The 15,132-nt window shown below is 39.9% G+C and overlaps 2 protein-coding genes across 10 annotated transcripts; both read right to left on the minus strand.

Annotated features, from left to right (window-relative positions):
- Positions 1 to 297: 297 nt before the first annotated feature.
- LOC116427254 (uncharacterized) lies at positions 298 to 11,190 on the minus strand. Of its 9 annotated transcripts, none has more exons than XM_076370522.1 (12): positions 10,908 to 11,190; positions 8,017 to 8,269; positions 7,424 to 7,508; positions 7,167 to 7,346; positions 6,604 to 6,644; positions 5,833 to 5,992; positions 5,048 to 5,166; positions 4,388 to 4,520; positions 2,649 to 3,255; positions 1,544 to 2,013; positions 817 to 1,017; positions 298 to 736 (listed from the first exon to the last, which is right to left on the minus strand). In XM_076370522.1, the coding sequence occupies exons 2-11, from the start codon at positions 8,017 to 8,019 to the stop codon at positions 854 to 856; spliced, it is 1,962 nt and encodes a 653-aa protein (XP_076226637.1). In that variant the 5' UTR covers positions 8,020 to 8,269; positions 10,908 to 11,190; the 3' UTR covers positions 298 to 736; positions 817 to 853. The 9 variants fall into 9 exon arrangements, with proteins under 9 accessions (XP_076226637.1, XP_076226632.1, XP_076226634.1 ...); XM_076370517.1 differs by having other exon boundaries at positions 10,894 to 11,190; XM_076370519.1 differs by lacking the exon at positions 10,908 to 11,190 and adding an exon at positions 10,583 to 10,887.
- A 230-nt stretch (positions 11,191 to 11,420) lies between these two features.
- On the minus strand, positions 11,421 to 14,802 carry Noc2 (Nucleolar complex protein 2). The gene is made up of 12 exons (XM_031977386.2): positions 14,651 to 14,802; positions 14,359 to 14,549; positions 14,060 to 14,265; positions 13,872 to 13,987; positions 13,671 to 13,780; positions 13,413 to 13,570; positions 13,113 to 13,337; positions 12,838 to 13,026; positions 12,639 to 12,758; positions 12,425 to 12,556; positions 12,131 to 12,346; positions 11,421 to 12,044 (listed from the first exon to the last, which is right to left on the minus strand). The coding sequence occupies exons 2-12, from the start codon at positions 14,507 to 14,509 to the stop codon at positions 11,526 to 11,528; spliced, it is 2,142 nt and encodes a 713-aa protein (XP_031833246.1). The 5' UTR covers positions 14,510 to 14,549; positions 14,651 to 14,802; the 3' UTR covers positions 11,421 to 11,525.
- Positions 14,803 to 15,132: the final 330 nt, after the last annotated feature.

Raw genomic sequence — 15,132 nt, forward strand, 5'->3', positions numbered from 1 at the left:
CCACGTAGGCGTCACTGCGATTGCGTCGAAGAGAAAAAGATAGCACGATCGGTGTGACCGCATACCAACAAACGCGCTGGCAAAACAGCGAGACCGGTCGATAGTATTTACACTTTTATCAAAATAAAGAAAACAAGGGAATATAAAAGAATTTCCGAAGAGTTCAATAGTCGCCGTACGAACAATAACACCGTAATTATCGAGATTCGCGTGAACGTCGATCGGTCGGACTTCCGTTGCGTTTAGGAACGTTTGACGTTGTAGACATCGGAAAGAAAAAAAAGAGGAAACGCTGCAGACGTTATGAAAACAACATTTATTCATATAATAATATAATATTAATACTTTATAAAGTAAAATGCAATAACACTGTCAGCGGCATAAATAAAAATCAACATGTTCAGAATGAGAGAGGTAGGTACACCAAACAAAACGAAGCTTCAACATTTGCGGATATATTATGTATGCGATGCGTGGCCCTCAATGTGGGACTTCAACGATTTCATGATCTCCGAGTGAATTCTTGCTGTTCGACGTGGACGATCGTTGAAGGTGGGAAATATGAACAGAACGGGCAGGCGAGGGGGAAAAAGTAAATCCAAAACCATCTGCGACACGATCGAAGAGACAGGCGCGAGACCGCGTCGCTTTGTTCACTAAAAAGATTCTCTGTTTACCCTACAAACACGGTCGCAATTTCCAACTGTTCAACGACATTTTGCGACACGTGTTTCTTCTGTAATGGATACACGATTTCAAATGACACGAATAACCGAGAAGTGGCAAAGAAAATTATTTACACTGTCGGTAACATACCCAAGTGCCCAAGTCGATTTAACAATGTACCCTACGCCTAAAAGTCGGAATAGACGATCTCCTGCGGTTTCTCGAACTTGATCGGTCGATAGTACGTGAGAGACTGGTCCCAGCCACGTGGCGCGGTGTTGTAATTCGCCAGGTTGCACACGCTGCCCAGCTTCGGTCCTGAGTAACCGTTGTTCTCGTACAGCTTCTTACCTGCGAACGCGACAACGTGCTCGTTACTTTCGTTCATAGATCTCGGCTTCCCTTTACTCAACATTGTAAACCTACGAAAATACATATCTTCGTTATTCGAACAAAACACAAGGGAATCTCCAAGTAAACGATCGAACTTCGCCAGTACTCCAGAAACATTTTAATAGACAACATTCATCAAACTTCCTCCGACCGAAGTTCTAATTTCTAAGAACCAAAAGTCCATTCTTTCTCTTCAAATTTCCACGTGCTTGAATCAACATCCTTCTACAATGATCAGAGTACTGGCGCAATTCGTTCGTAACGCTAGAACCACCATTGATTCCTTCTTTTACTAAAGTACAATCCACCGAAATCTCAGTGCACTCTTCTAATTTCCAAATGAGATTGAAAAGAAGTAAATAACCGGTAGTTCTAGCGTGAAGTCGAGCAGCCCAAGACGGGGAGTCACCTGTAAGAAGAAAGGAAAAGGAAAGTGTTCAGGGAGCAAAGCCAAGCAAACGGAAGCGCATGCTGAGCAACTTGCCTACGTCCTCATCGCAAGCATCATTCAACTTAAAGTCCGGCGAGGCGACGCCGTGCAACAAATTGTCCAGAACCGGCGTGTTACGCAAGTGTTTAATGGTCTGCAGGATGTCCTCTTGGGAGGCTATCATCGAGAGCAACAGCGATTTCGCTTCCACTGGCACGTCAGTCTCTGTGTTCACGTATTTATCGTCGGCGACGTTGCCGCAGAAGTCCTCGACCTCCTGGGACGTAACCGAGCGGCGCCGGTTCGTGTACTCTTCGTGGTACATCGACGAGTACTCCTGCTCGCCGTTCATCGCGCTCGACGACTCCGATTTCTCGCGATAAACGATCTCCTCGCTGCCGTACTCGTTCGTTTGCGAATCGGACTCATCGCTGGTGTACTCGGTGTCGTCGGTGGACACGTAACCGTTGTTGCGGTGATCCTGGAGCTTCATGGCGTCCTCGTACGCTTGCTGACCGCTCGCTCTGCATGGCAATCAATTCGGAATGATACGGCTTCCCGTGTGATTTTCGGTGAGCTTGGTGGGATCGGTGGTCAAGGATTCTTCTGATTCACAGTGGGCATTCGTGGGAACGCGCGGGTGGTGTTGAGACAAGTTGTAGAATGCCGGTTTGTGTTTGGAACCTGTTGGGAGCTTTACGGAGAGAAGTTTCTGTCAGACTGTCGGTGTTTGAGGATTGACAGGTGATCTGGGGGCTTCTAACATTCGCCGACTAAGACGACTGTTAAAACATCAAAAAACTGTAACTCTAAAGAGGATACTGTTCTTTTAAGGTCCAAAGATTCCGGAAGCTTCGTACGCTTTAGCTACCTACTTCATTAGCAGAAACAACGATACTGCAATCTTATCTTCGATCACTACTGTCCAAAGGTTTATATCCTAACTTTGCTAGCTTCTTATATCGGGTGGTCTATATGCGAAAAGATACGATAAAGGAAATAAAAGTTTCGAATCCTTATCTAACGATAATCATACACGTTTGTTGAAGTTCTGAACCGATTCTCTTCGATTCTTCTGAACAAACTTGAATGCGAGAGGAAGGAAGGGAGGGTTCGTGTCGAGTTCCGTTTCGGGTTTGAAAATTCCGTTCCGTCTCACCTCCTGTGCTCCTCCTCGGCGTTGTACTTGACTGAATTGCGGGTCTCGAAGAACCGCGCTATGTCATTATCTAGAGAGCAGTGCTGGACGATCGGGATAACCTTAGGACTGATCTGCTTGTACTGCAGAACCGGCCTGCAAGTTTTCTCGAATTCCTGTATCAATTGTTTCACGGGCACCGGCGTGTACTCGTTCCCTTCGTTGTCGACGCGCGTCTCCTCCGTTTCCCGTTGTGTGTTCACGATCTTTTCTCTGGTATTGATCTGCACGCGTTCTGTCACGCGTTGCTCTTTCGCGTAGCTTTTGCCGTCTTTGTTAGTCGCGCTGGATCTATTGGGGAAACTCGATCTAGCCAGCGAAGCCTTGTTATGATTACGCCTGCTAGCGTTAGTCGGCGGCTCGTAATTGTTACTCTGCGCGTGGTAATTGCTATACCGCTCGTTGTTAGGTTCCAAAGCGGTCCGCCGTGATTTCTCGACGACCGACGACCGATATTTCTCGTGAGGGAAATCGTTGTCGGTGCCGACAGCCACTTCCCGCAGATAAATCTTTTTCACCTCGGTTAAGTGGTTGCACTCTTTACCGTTGCACCGGTATTGATTCCTGTCTGAAACGCATAATGATCGAGGCGTAAGCCACTGTTCGTCTACGCGCGTCGCGATTACTTTCGGATTATCAATGTTCGATAATCGACAAAAAAAAGTCTACTCTCTCCTGATAACGAACGCGGCGCGAATGGAATTTTCGCGGGACATTCGCGAACTCCGCGAATATGTTACAAATACGTATCCGCGCGCTGTTACTTTCGCGTTATTCGATGCAGATCTATATTTAGATTTATACATCTTATCGTAACCGCTAGAAAAGACGGATAAACAGAGATGCGTGGAAATCTTTCCGTTACGCGTCATAGAAGTATTTCGTTATTGAAAGACTGTAATTGAAATCGGTTAATAGAAACTGCACATTTCTACGACTGTTTTATGAATGATCAATCGTTAAAGAGGAGACAAGTATTCGTTCGCACTTTCGCGGAGATAATCATAATCTGGAATTCCCCTCGAAAAATCCTTTAAGTCTTCTTTTCTCTGATAAAAATCGGACGAAATCGAAGATACCGGAGAAAACTTTCATAAGCCGATTCAAGTGAGACCGGGTATTAATAACGTTCCTAGTTAAGCCCGTTTAATCGGAACGGAGATTTCGATTGGCAACGAAGTTTCGGGTCGTCGTGTTTATTTTATATATAGAAGATAAAAGAACGAAGCAACGGTCCGACGTCGATTGAATAACATCGATCGCGCCTGCCAATTGAAACCTTGGTAGGTCGTTGCACCTCTCGCGGATCATCGGCACGTAGATCCGAGGATCGATCGGCATCCCGATAAACGTGTGTCGTTTTCGCGATTGTTCTCGACCGATTGATCCAGTTTCCTTCAACCGGTTACTTTTATCCGACGATTAAGCCGTCTCGTGTTATTCTAATCAGCGAGCGATGAGATTGTTACGGCGAGCGGATCTACGATGCAAACAAAGCCGGATTACATTCAAGTGAATAAGCTCTGATTCAAAATAACTATGAAATCAAGCCTGTCCCGCTTGCAAATCCTTGGTGTTCGTCAGCCTGTCAGCGTGACTGTTTGAAAACATTAGAAATAAACAGCTATATAACGTGAAACAGTGCCAGAGATGCGTGCCAATTGTGTGTCGAGGAATAAAGGACGCTGCACTCGACATACCTGTTGTGGGCGGATTTGTATCGTTCAGAGACAAGTCCACGGTAAAGGGGTTGTAAAACGGTTTCTCGTCGAATGGCTCGGCCGCGAGTGGCGAGAACGGCGCGGACGAGAACTTCGAGTTGCCGTTCATTTCCTAAACAAGATGGGAAATTCGTTATTAATATTGTAAGAGTCAGCTTTGAGCGTTGAACCTTAGAAACTGTAGCCGCGACTCAAGCTTTTAGAGCTTCGGGTACTTAAGGCTCGAGTCTTCAGCTTTGGAAACTGCTCGAGTCTTTAAATTTCAAAACTCCAGCTACCTGTTATCTGCTGTATTAACTCTACAAAGCCTAGTAAATTTGAAATGTCTCGGAAATTGAACTTCAAGTTTGACATGTCCCATGCCGTGTTAATATGGCAACGACTCGTGTCTTCGACTGCTTTCAAGAATGAAAACTCGAGCGTTGAGGACTCTCAAGACTCAGTTCGAGCTTTCAAAGCTTCAAGGCTGAGTCTTGAAGCTTCGAAGACTTTATTGAACTCCAAGTCTTCGAGACTCAGCTTTTAAGGTTAAACCTTGTAGCTTCAAAGACTCGAGCGTTTTACAGCACCGCTCGTTATTTCGAAACTATCGACAAACTCCTTGGATGTGGATTATGGGTTCGGACGAAGACATATTACCTGTTTCCTCGGGTACATCGGTGTTTTCGGCATTCCTGGCGTGCCGGGCGTTTGCGGTTGATCAGTGTCCACCACCCATTTCTCAGACCTTTTCCTGCGCTTCGCAAATATCTCGGCACCTATAAGTTATTCTTATGTTTAATGATGTTCACGACTAGGTTTAAACTGACCTTACGAGTGAAATTCGAATCGAGAACGCGCAAGGTTCGAGGGATAAAAATAATGTTGAAATATGACAAGGCTGAGGATTTGCAAGCAAACCTGAGTTTTTGTTCATTTATTTTTGAAATTTGGAGCAGGGATACCGAGTTTCTTTTATATTCAAGTGAAATATAATGATTTAATGATTCTTACATTGAACTGCATTGAATTTGCAGTTTAGCAGTCGTGTTATTAATAACGATGAATATTTCTAGCGATCATTGTGGGCAACTAATTATCGAAACAGGTAAGTGATTACATATCAAGTATAAAAAAAATATGAATTATAGAAAGTGGAATTAACAGGATAAAAATGATAAAGCGTGAATTATTAGTTGTCCGCTTCCAGCAGGGCACTCGTCTATTGGCCGAACGATGACACAGATTTTATTCATCAACAAGTGGAAAGATTTTATATCTTCGATGAATTTATATCTTCGATTGTGAGTTGTTTTTTGATAACAATGGTCACATGTTTAATCTTCAATTAGTCGAAAGATGGGCAAACAATATTTTCATTCGATAAAAATTTTTGAAACTTATGTACGGCCAGATGCGTTGCAAACGAACATGCGATTTCTTACCGCGGCCTTTCTGAGTGTTCAGGTCACGAACGATATTAAAAAGTTTCTCGGGGTTTTTCGGCATCGGTTCGATGTTCACTTCCTCGCCCAGGGCTTGGATGCCATGTATATCCAACACTTTCCCATGCGGGTTCATCATGCATTTCAATGGAATTTTATCCTAATAAAATATTCAAAACAGAAATCAAATTATTATTGGTAACCTGTACTCATTAACTAATCACTTTTGGTTCAGCTAAGTTGCATCTAAAATGTTCGTAACAGGTTCTTCATCGATAAATAATATTATCTGTTTGTTCAGAGCATGCACAATTTTTTAGATATAATAAATAGATAACTCTACGATTATTATGTAATTTGTAATATACAGATGGCTCTGTAATATTTTACAGAGTACACATAAAACAAATTTATCTCTAGCAGAGAGCAATCATCTCGATTAGAGATCAGTGCTCGACCCGCGCGCATGTGCAACCCTTGAGTGCTTGACATTTCTGAATGAGTGTTGCCTGTCGTACAGCGTACAAAAAAAGCATCGCATTCTACGCTGCTATAAATATTCATTAAAAAATAGAGGAAAAGAAGACAGGATTTCTTTACTCCTTCAATGGGTCTTGCAACGATTTTATCGATGGAATGATACTGACATACGAAACTTTAATTAAATCTATATATACCACACGTTTCTTTATAGTCTGGTAAATATCAAGCTCTTAAGAAAACTTTTCTTCAACGAACAACGATAGACTGAGAATCAGATTCACAACTTACCCTATGGGCAGGGGTTGATGGCTCTTCCATATCCTCCATACCTACAATTAATCAATTCACACCATTAATGCAACTCAACAAACAATATAAATATTGATTTGACACAGAAATTCTGACATCTTCTATACGCGATTAACAAAATCTCTTTTTCCTCGAAACAAATAACATGTTTCCTGTTATAATATATACAAAGGATACTTCTTTCTTGACTTTTACTTATTGTTAGCTTCGGTTTAGCCAGCGAACGAGCCACTAAACTGAATCTAAAAACGAAAAACGCCCGAACTTCTGCATCGACGCAATACTTCAGAAACCCTAGACTGATCAGCTTCGTCGATCAACATGAACATTTAGCTAATTTGTTGGCAAGAGTCGCCGCAACAATGCTTTCAAGAAATTTTCCTCTATCCTCGCGGCGGCGTTTCGAAGGAAATACGCGAACACTTCGGGCATCTAATTCTGGAATTGATCAGTTCGAGTTCCGAGAATCTTATACAGGACATTAGAGCCGCGTTCGGCTCGAACGTGTAAATTCCCTTCGCCGATTCCTTGTGCGCACGTACCGTTACCGTCGTGTATCCATTTCACGGATCGTTTCTTCCTGTTCACGTACATCGATTGCCCTTTGCTTTTCATGTTTTTCACGTCGCTCAACGAGTGCGAGATTCGCCGGGCGAGCTCCACCTGGTCCTCGACCGTCGGGTGCGTCGGTGCATAAAAATACGAGGAGGCAAACATTTTCCCTGCGTTCGGTAAACATCTCGTAAAAATAATGTTCCCGTTAAACAGATCCTCATCGATCTTTCGATTGCCAACTCACTGTTCTTCGATTGCACGATCCCCTCCGAGTCCGAGGCGGGGGTGAGCAGTTTCTGCAGGTTCACCGGAGTGCTGCTGTTGCTCTCCTGCGAAACGAAGTTAAACATTTGAGAACAACAATGGAACAAAGATTCCTCGTAATACACGATGAACCGATTTCCTTTTACATCGAGGGTTAACGCCTTGCTCTACAATATCGTGGTGAAGATTTCGAATAGAATTTAATTCGTATAAATGTCACTTGATTCTTTCAAGTTTGAATTGAATATTACCTTTCTGTTATTAATTGTATCCAGAGTAAACGTAGAATGTTTTCCTAATGGATTATGAATAATAAACGCTGTCGGGAAGAAAATCATAGGGCAGGGTAGTCAAATTAATGTGAATTTTCTTGCATGAATCGCAAGGAATCTATCGAAATTCTCATTGACTTATACTAATGTTTATAGTTCTTTAATAAAATTGATATTAGTACCTTCCTGATGATTATAAAATGAATCTGTAATGGGTTAATTTTAAGAACTGGTAGCTTCAATGTGATTATTTTTCGAATTGTTTCTCGAAAACAAAGGAAACAGGAAAATGGAGGCTCACCATGTCGAAGTGTAATATCTTTGTAGTCAGATGCTCAAGGAAGTTCCTCTTCACGGGGTCGTGTCTATCGGAGGGTTTGAAACCTCGTGAACGTATTACAACATTATCCGCGGAAATGCTCCGTTGCAGAAAGCTCTTCTCCTGCGCGTTGCTATAATTCACGCTGTTGTACCGATACTCAGCATCCTTCGAGTTTCCGGACGCAATACCGTACGATTCGTATGTCGAAATGTTTCTCTGCACGTTACTAACTCTGTCGGAACGAAAACTGTGAACGTTAGTCCCCGCGGTACAATCCGGCGTTCGATACAGGAAAATAAATAGCAAATCGCGCGGTCAAAACAAAAATCGACGAAGAAACGTGCCACGAGTAACGGAATTACGGATCACGTTATTCGAAGCGCCGATGTGCCGTCGAATTGTCTTTCCACCTTGCGCGACGAATAAGATCAAGAAAATCGATTTGTCATTAGTAAGAATAATAATAATTACTGTTGGTTAGTGGAGGTGGCGTTATGCTGCGTGTCATACTTTCTCAAAATTAATTGTTATTCCATCGGGAACAGTGCACCCGTGACGCATCCACGGCTTGCGAAAGGGAGAAGAAAGAGCGAATGTGCGGAAAATGTGACGATGCCAGCAAATTAATATTACCTGTTGCGTGATCGATTAGCGGATTACTGTGCGAAGTGCGATTATTCCATGAATTAATTCGGCGTAATTAATGGTGAACTGGCTGTTGATCGTGAAACATGGAACTCTTGAGTCTTAGTACAGCAAAACCTCGTCTAACGCGATTAAAAGATTCCGTGTTATACCGATTTCACGTTAAATTCTCTTTCTTAACCTTTTACACTCGAGAGGTGACTTTCAGTCATCACTTGATTCGACGTAAACTATAAATCTGATATTTAATGTTAAACTTTGTATAACGCCTCGATACGTGAAATATTAGAATACAATAACTTTGTTTCTCAATGTAGTTGTGATTTCTTTGAGTTTCAAAGAATATCGTCTTTATCTTGTCAAAAAACGTTAAATATTTCTAGGGAGAAACTTTCGAGTGCAAAGGGTTAATATCGGTCTAAATTCTTTTGTTGCTCGTGTTACTTTCTTTCGATGAATCTCACTTTTACAGTAAACTTTCAATAATTTTGTTAATCGCGTTATTGGGGGTTGTACTGTGTACCGTTCGTTTTCTAGACACTGTTGCTGATTGTTACGGTTTCGTTGATTGTATCAGAGCGTTGTTTCGCGAAACTAAAGATAGAAGAAGAAATTCGATAAAAATCCGATCGATACCAGATACATGGGGGCAAGTCGGTGTAGATCGAAGGGAATTGGTTCCCTTCCAAACACCAATTAATTCCGCGTTGCGGTATTGGCAGCGTTACAATCGGGTTCTATGCAAAAGAAATGCTAAATTTATCTGATGTAACGTAATACGCAGTAACACTTCGAACATTTTCGTTCGGTGCGGATTACCAGCGCTCTATTTTTTGGGGATTCGATGTAACGACGGGTCCTGTCGGCGATCTCTATCGCTAAACGAAAGTACGATCTTCCGAGAATATTCGCGAAAAGCACACTCTCATCCTTGTAACAGTTTTTCTTTCGATTCTCTAGGGAATTGTTGGCTAACGTAATTTCATGAATTTTACAATTGCCACTGATGAAATATGTGAATACTTAACGAGAATACGATTTATTTCCCCTGAATCTTCAATTATACCAGAGAAAACGCAGTTTCAAGGAGATTTAAATGTATCCTTCTCGAAATCCAATGTCTATTATATGCAAACAAATTGAAATATCCGAAACTACTCTGACACTTTAAATCGTTAATACCAGTCGCAGAGAGTTCGAAAATTTGTTACTGTTAACAACTCTACGTTTCTTCGACGAAGTAATGTACGATTAGTAGAAAGGTAGAAAACCATTACGTTAATCAGTTTCTCAGCGCGTGGGAGAAAAGAAAAACAGCAGTTTCCCGATTTGATTAGGGAGCACAGGAATCGACGAGCGAACTTCGCTATTTTAAAATCATCGTATTCTACTCTGTGTCTGAAAACAAATCACATCACTGTCCGTTTTAGTCGTTACAGCTCACAATTAAGCAGGGTTTAATTCGAGTTACGTTTCTGCAGCAAAGAAGTAACGCAACACTCAATGAAATCCGTTAGATCTCGTTTTCTCTCTACCCCGCAGAAAAAGAAATGAAAAGAAAGGGCGCGACTTTTGGTTACCCTCCCCCACCCTTAATTTCGTCTACCTCGCGAATCTTTCCGCTTAAAACGAAGCAAAATGAAGGTTTACTTATCAAACGCTGCCTTCCTCATTTCGACGTTTTACGCACGTTTCGCTCGCTCTCCTCTCCTTTTATTATTTCTCGTTTCACGGGACTTTACTGTAACGTCGTTCGGTTTTCCGATATATCCGTTCTTTTTTTACGAATTTACGTAACCCGCGGACCGTACTATACTCGGAACGAAGTGCTCCGTACGGGAAGAGCACAGTAGATCTCACGACGAAGGCTCCCTCGCCATGAGACAAAATCACATCTTACAATATGTTCCCTGGCACGCACGAATGTAGTCGATTAGGTACAAGAGGTGGTCGGCTAGGCACACACAAACACGGCAACTCCGTCGGCACGGCACTAAGTGGCTAGCAGTCACCACTATCGCTCGGCAGTGGTTCATTCATAACTGGGGTCAAAGTTTTTTTCCGTGCGAAGCATGGAACCAACGACAAAGGGAAATTCTAACGTTCGAGGAATCCTCGTCTCAGGAGTCACGCTGTCGTTCCCGACTGTACGGTTTTCACGGTGCAGCTACATCGTTTAATAAACGTTTGATTGCTTTTCATGTTTTTCACCTATGCAACGTAACTGAATCCTCCTCCGAAGGGGAAGCCGTCCGAATACGTTTCCCAGTTTCAAACGGAAGGGGCAAAAGCTTGCCGCGTGTTCAACCTCCCCTCACTCGTGTTCCTGCCTATCGACAAACAAATCACCGGGCGATTATCTATTTTAAAAAAGTGAAAGAATGTTTTTCGCTTGTTTAAAACGTTCACTTCGGCTCAGATGAATTACTGCACGGCGAGCACAGAGTGCTTTATAATAGCGCCCAACCGTCGCTATACCAACTTCCCGACTGCCTTCAGTCGTCTTTGGTAAAAATAGACTACCAGAAAGCGACACCTTAGGAATCGGCGGCTCGTGCCTTACACGACAGAACTTATCGCACACGTTCAATGTCGTTTACAACTTCTGATTCTCCACCGGGGATCGTATGTTACAAACCGTTACGAACACACCTGGCGAAGGAAAAACAACGACAACGCGTTTAATCAACCGAGACTCGTGTCACCGTGGAGAATGCTTATTTTAATAAGTGGATACATCGGTTTTCAGTTTTACTTTATTTAATCGTGATCGTAGTCTGTTTTCTGTATATAAAAATTCATTTCGTGGAATTAAAATTAATTGCATTTTTCAATACTTATAGTTAATCCCAATCGTCGCTGTTTATGTCTTGAACAATGTCTGTCATTTCCCTTGGCAAATCGTCGTCGCTCGTCGTCGGTTTGCTGATCTTCGTTTTCTTCTTTTTAGTTTTCACGGGTTTCTCGGGTTTTTTCTCTGGTTTCCCATCGTTTGACTTGATGTGGAGTTCGAAATCACTTTCATCGTCGCTCTCTTCTAGGATTCTTTCGTCTGACTTCGCTCTTTTTGATTTCTTTAGTGTTGGTAAATTATATTCGCCTAGGTCTTCGTTCTTCGTGAGCATTTTCAGTTTCTGCGACTGATAAATCTTTATCCATGATTCGTAGAACTTCGATATCGATGTTCCTTGCGTTTTGATCTGCGTTTCCCAGTTTTTGACTTCCGACATGTTTCTTAAATCAATTATTCTTTTGCTGCGCTCTTTCTCGATGTACTTTCTGTTCTCTTCAATTTTGTCTAACAACTGCTTCATTTTTCTAGAGTAATTTGCAACGTGACATTTCTTTAGGAACGCTTTCAACTGTAAAGAAAATCGGTACAGTATTAAATTTCAAAAAACATTTGACGGAAGTTAGTTAGATTTTCTCTGAGTAATTATTACTCTACCTGGATTATGCATGGTACATATAAATCCGGGAAGTATATTGTGTGACTATCTTTTGCTGCATTTTCCAAAATAAGTTTATATACGTTATCAATAACATTATCTTTGAAACCGTTTTCTTGCAATTGTACCTTTGACAATCTTAATATACAAATGAATGGTACAGGCTTCATCGAAACTGATTTGTGCCTCTTATTAAAATCATAAGAATTTAATATCTGTAGACAAAAAATATATAATATGTATTACATAGTAAAGGCATAAATGGTTTTATACTCAATTCTTGATAAAATTACCTCTAATAAAAATGGTAATACAGGTATAAACGTGTCAGTATCTCTGGAAATGTCTGTTAACATTTGTAAACAATGAAATCTGAGGGGATAGTACTGTGGAGTTGGTATCACTTTTATTGTACCTATAATAATCTGCAAATGGAATATAAAATTTTACTTCTGATCAAATATTCAGTAAGCTCGGTAATTGTTGCAAAAAATTATTAATACGTACTTGTACTAGAGGATATAAAAGAGAACGCAACGCGGAATCGGTCTTTGATGACTGAATTAATTCTGTCCAAAACCGTAACGAATTTATGTATTGCCAATTGTATACAGCTTGAAAGTTTTCCTGTAAAAATATTAAAGTGACAAGCGGTTACATAAAAATTACACGATTTAAAATATAATATGGACATTTCGTTAATTACCTTCTTCTTTAAAGTCATAGCATTTCGTAAATGAATAGCCAACTGCCTGATATATAAAAAGGCATGGGTATATGCCATATTATTATCAAGTAAATATATTTCAGTCAAAGAATGCCTCATAAAATTAATTCCTGGTAGCGTTGTGAAAGATACAAATTTTGAATTCTCAACATACTTTACATACATTGCCTAAGATATCAATAGAAAATTAAATGTATATATATTTATTATTAAAGATATTAATGTTTAATAGATACTTAAAATATTACGCTTACTTTGAATAACATATCCAACACTGAGACCTTATTAGTAGTTGCTATTCGTAATATACTTAAGAAAGAAACAACGCGAACAGTTTCTTCTCCACTTGACCAAATATTAAGTAAAATCTTTAGCAACGGTTTTGTCAATGACGAAAATGACTGTGTGTAAGGTAACATTTGATGTAAATGCTTTAAAAGCACTGTGACTATGTTGGATGAAGTTACACTTTGCAAAATCTGTAAACGAATAAATTATAAAATAATTCGAATTAATACTATTCAAGATGTTTAAATGTGGATTTTAGAACATACCTTAATTAAATCCGTTAAATAGGACTTTAAAATACCTTTTACTTTAACAAATCTTTTACATTTATGAGCTTGAAATTGATTTTCCGAACCCAATTTTAAATATCGTTTAAATGCGTCGGGCAAGTATAATATACATAATTGTACAACTCCATTAAACACTAAAAAGATTTAACATTATGTGAGTATAGTCTACCATTTACAACATGTGAACTATGATGTAATCAAGAAGTCTGTGTAATATAAATTTAAAAAACTAACCTACACCACCCTCTACTTTATAACTTAATTCTTCTGGATCGGGAGATTCTGCTACTGTTTCTAATGCAGCATGGAAAGCTTCTACAGCACATCTAATAGTCTTTAAAGACCTGTAAATGTAATTAATATGATTACCATTTGATTGTTTTATTCCTTGTATTCTTTTGATTGTTATTAAAATAAAAAAAAATGTAAAATTACTTGTCTTTCTGAATTTCTTGTTGCCATCTCTTTAACAACTGCAATGTAATTTTTCTTACATCTTTTGTGGCGCCAACATCTTCATCTCCTTCAAAATCACTTTCATCACTAGCAACCTACAATATAGTCCAAATGTTATTTACACAGTTATAATCTCCCTTTTTCTTTGTTATGATATATTATTATACCTCTAGATGATCGTCAGGTATATGTCTTTCTTCTGTTTCCACATCATCATTATCACTGACATCATTATTGTCATCATCTGATACATTGAATTCTAAAAGATTTTTATCATTTTCTTTTAAATATTTATAAAATTCTGGATCGGTCTTCTTCAATTTCATTAATGACTTCTTATGTTGTATTTCATTCATATCATCATCACTACTTCCTATAAAAGTTTACAAAATTGAATCACTATTATTGGGCCTTAAAAATACAATAACACTATGAGGAAATAACAATGTAAAGAATTTATCCTTACCCTCGTCGTCATTGTTATTCTCATTGCTAGTGTAATTTTCAAAATTTTGATTGAAAAAATCATCCGTTGTTACTTCACTCAAATCTTTCTTTTTCTTTGTAACAGATTTCTTAGATTTCTTCATAACACTTTTTGTACTTTTGACTTTCATTATTTAATTTGAACTTAAATATTCCAGCAGTGCAAATAACCTAGAAAAATTCAAATGACAAATGTCTCTCGTTTCTACTTCTATCTTAATAAATATGTTACGTATCATTTCCAGAAGAAAGGGACAAAATATTTTACTTACGTTCTTATAATATTCAATTTTAAACGTTTGACGTTTACAAACTTTAATTATTTAAGCAGTATGTACAAATTCTTTTCATTTTCCACGTGCATAACCTGACGTAAACACTGAATGCATGCATAAATAATTCTTGCCGCAAACTTAGTAAAACGTTATGCAATTACGGCAAGAATCATCTGCGTCGTAAAAAAATTGAATTTTTGACTTGTGGCGCCACCCGTGTTAAAACGCTCAAACTGGTAGCCAAATGTTACCGATCTGGAAATTCATGCGGTTAGACTGTGGCGCCACCCGTGTCAAAACGCTCAAACTGGTAGCCAAATGTTACCGATCTGGAAGTTTACACGGATAGACAGTGGCGCCACCCGTGTCAAAACGCTCAAACTGGTAGCCAAATGTTACCGATCTGGAAATTCACGCGGTTAGACTGTGGCGCCACCCGTGTCAAAACGCTCAACCTGGTACCCAAAAGTTATCGACGT

The sequence above is a fragment of the Nomia melanderi genome, chromosome 9 (genome assembly GCF_051020985.1).
Source record: "Nomia melanderi isolate GNS246 chromosome 9, iyNomMela1, whole genome shotgun sequence".
In the NCBI taxonomy this organism is placed as follows: Eukaryota; Metazoa; Arthropoda; class Insecta; order Hymenoptera; family Halictidae; genus Nomia; species Nomia melanderi.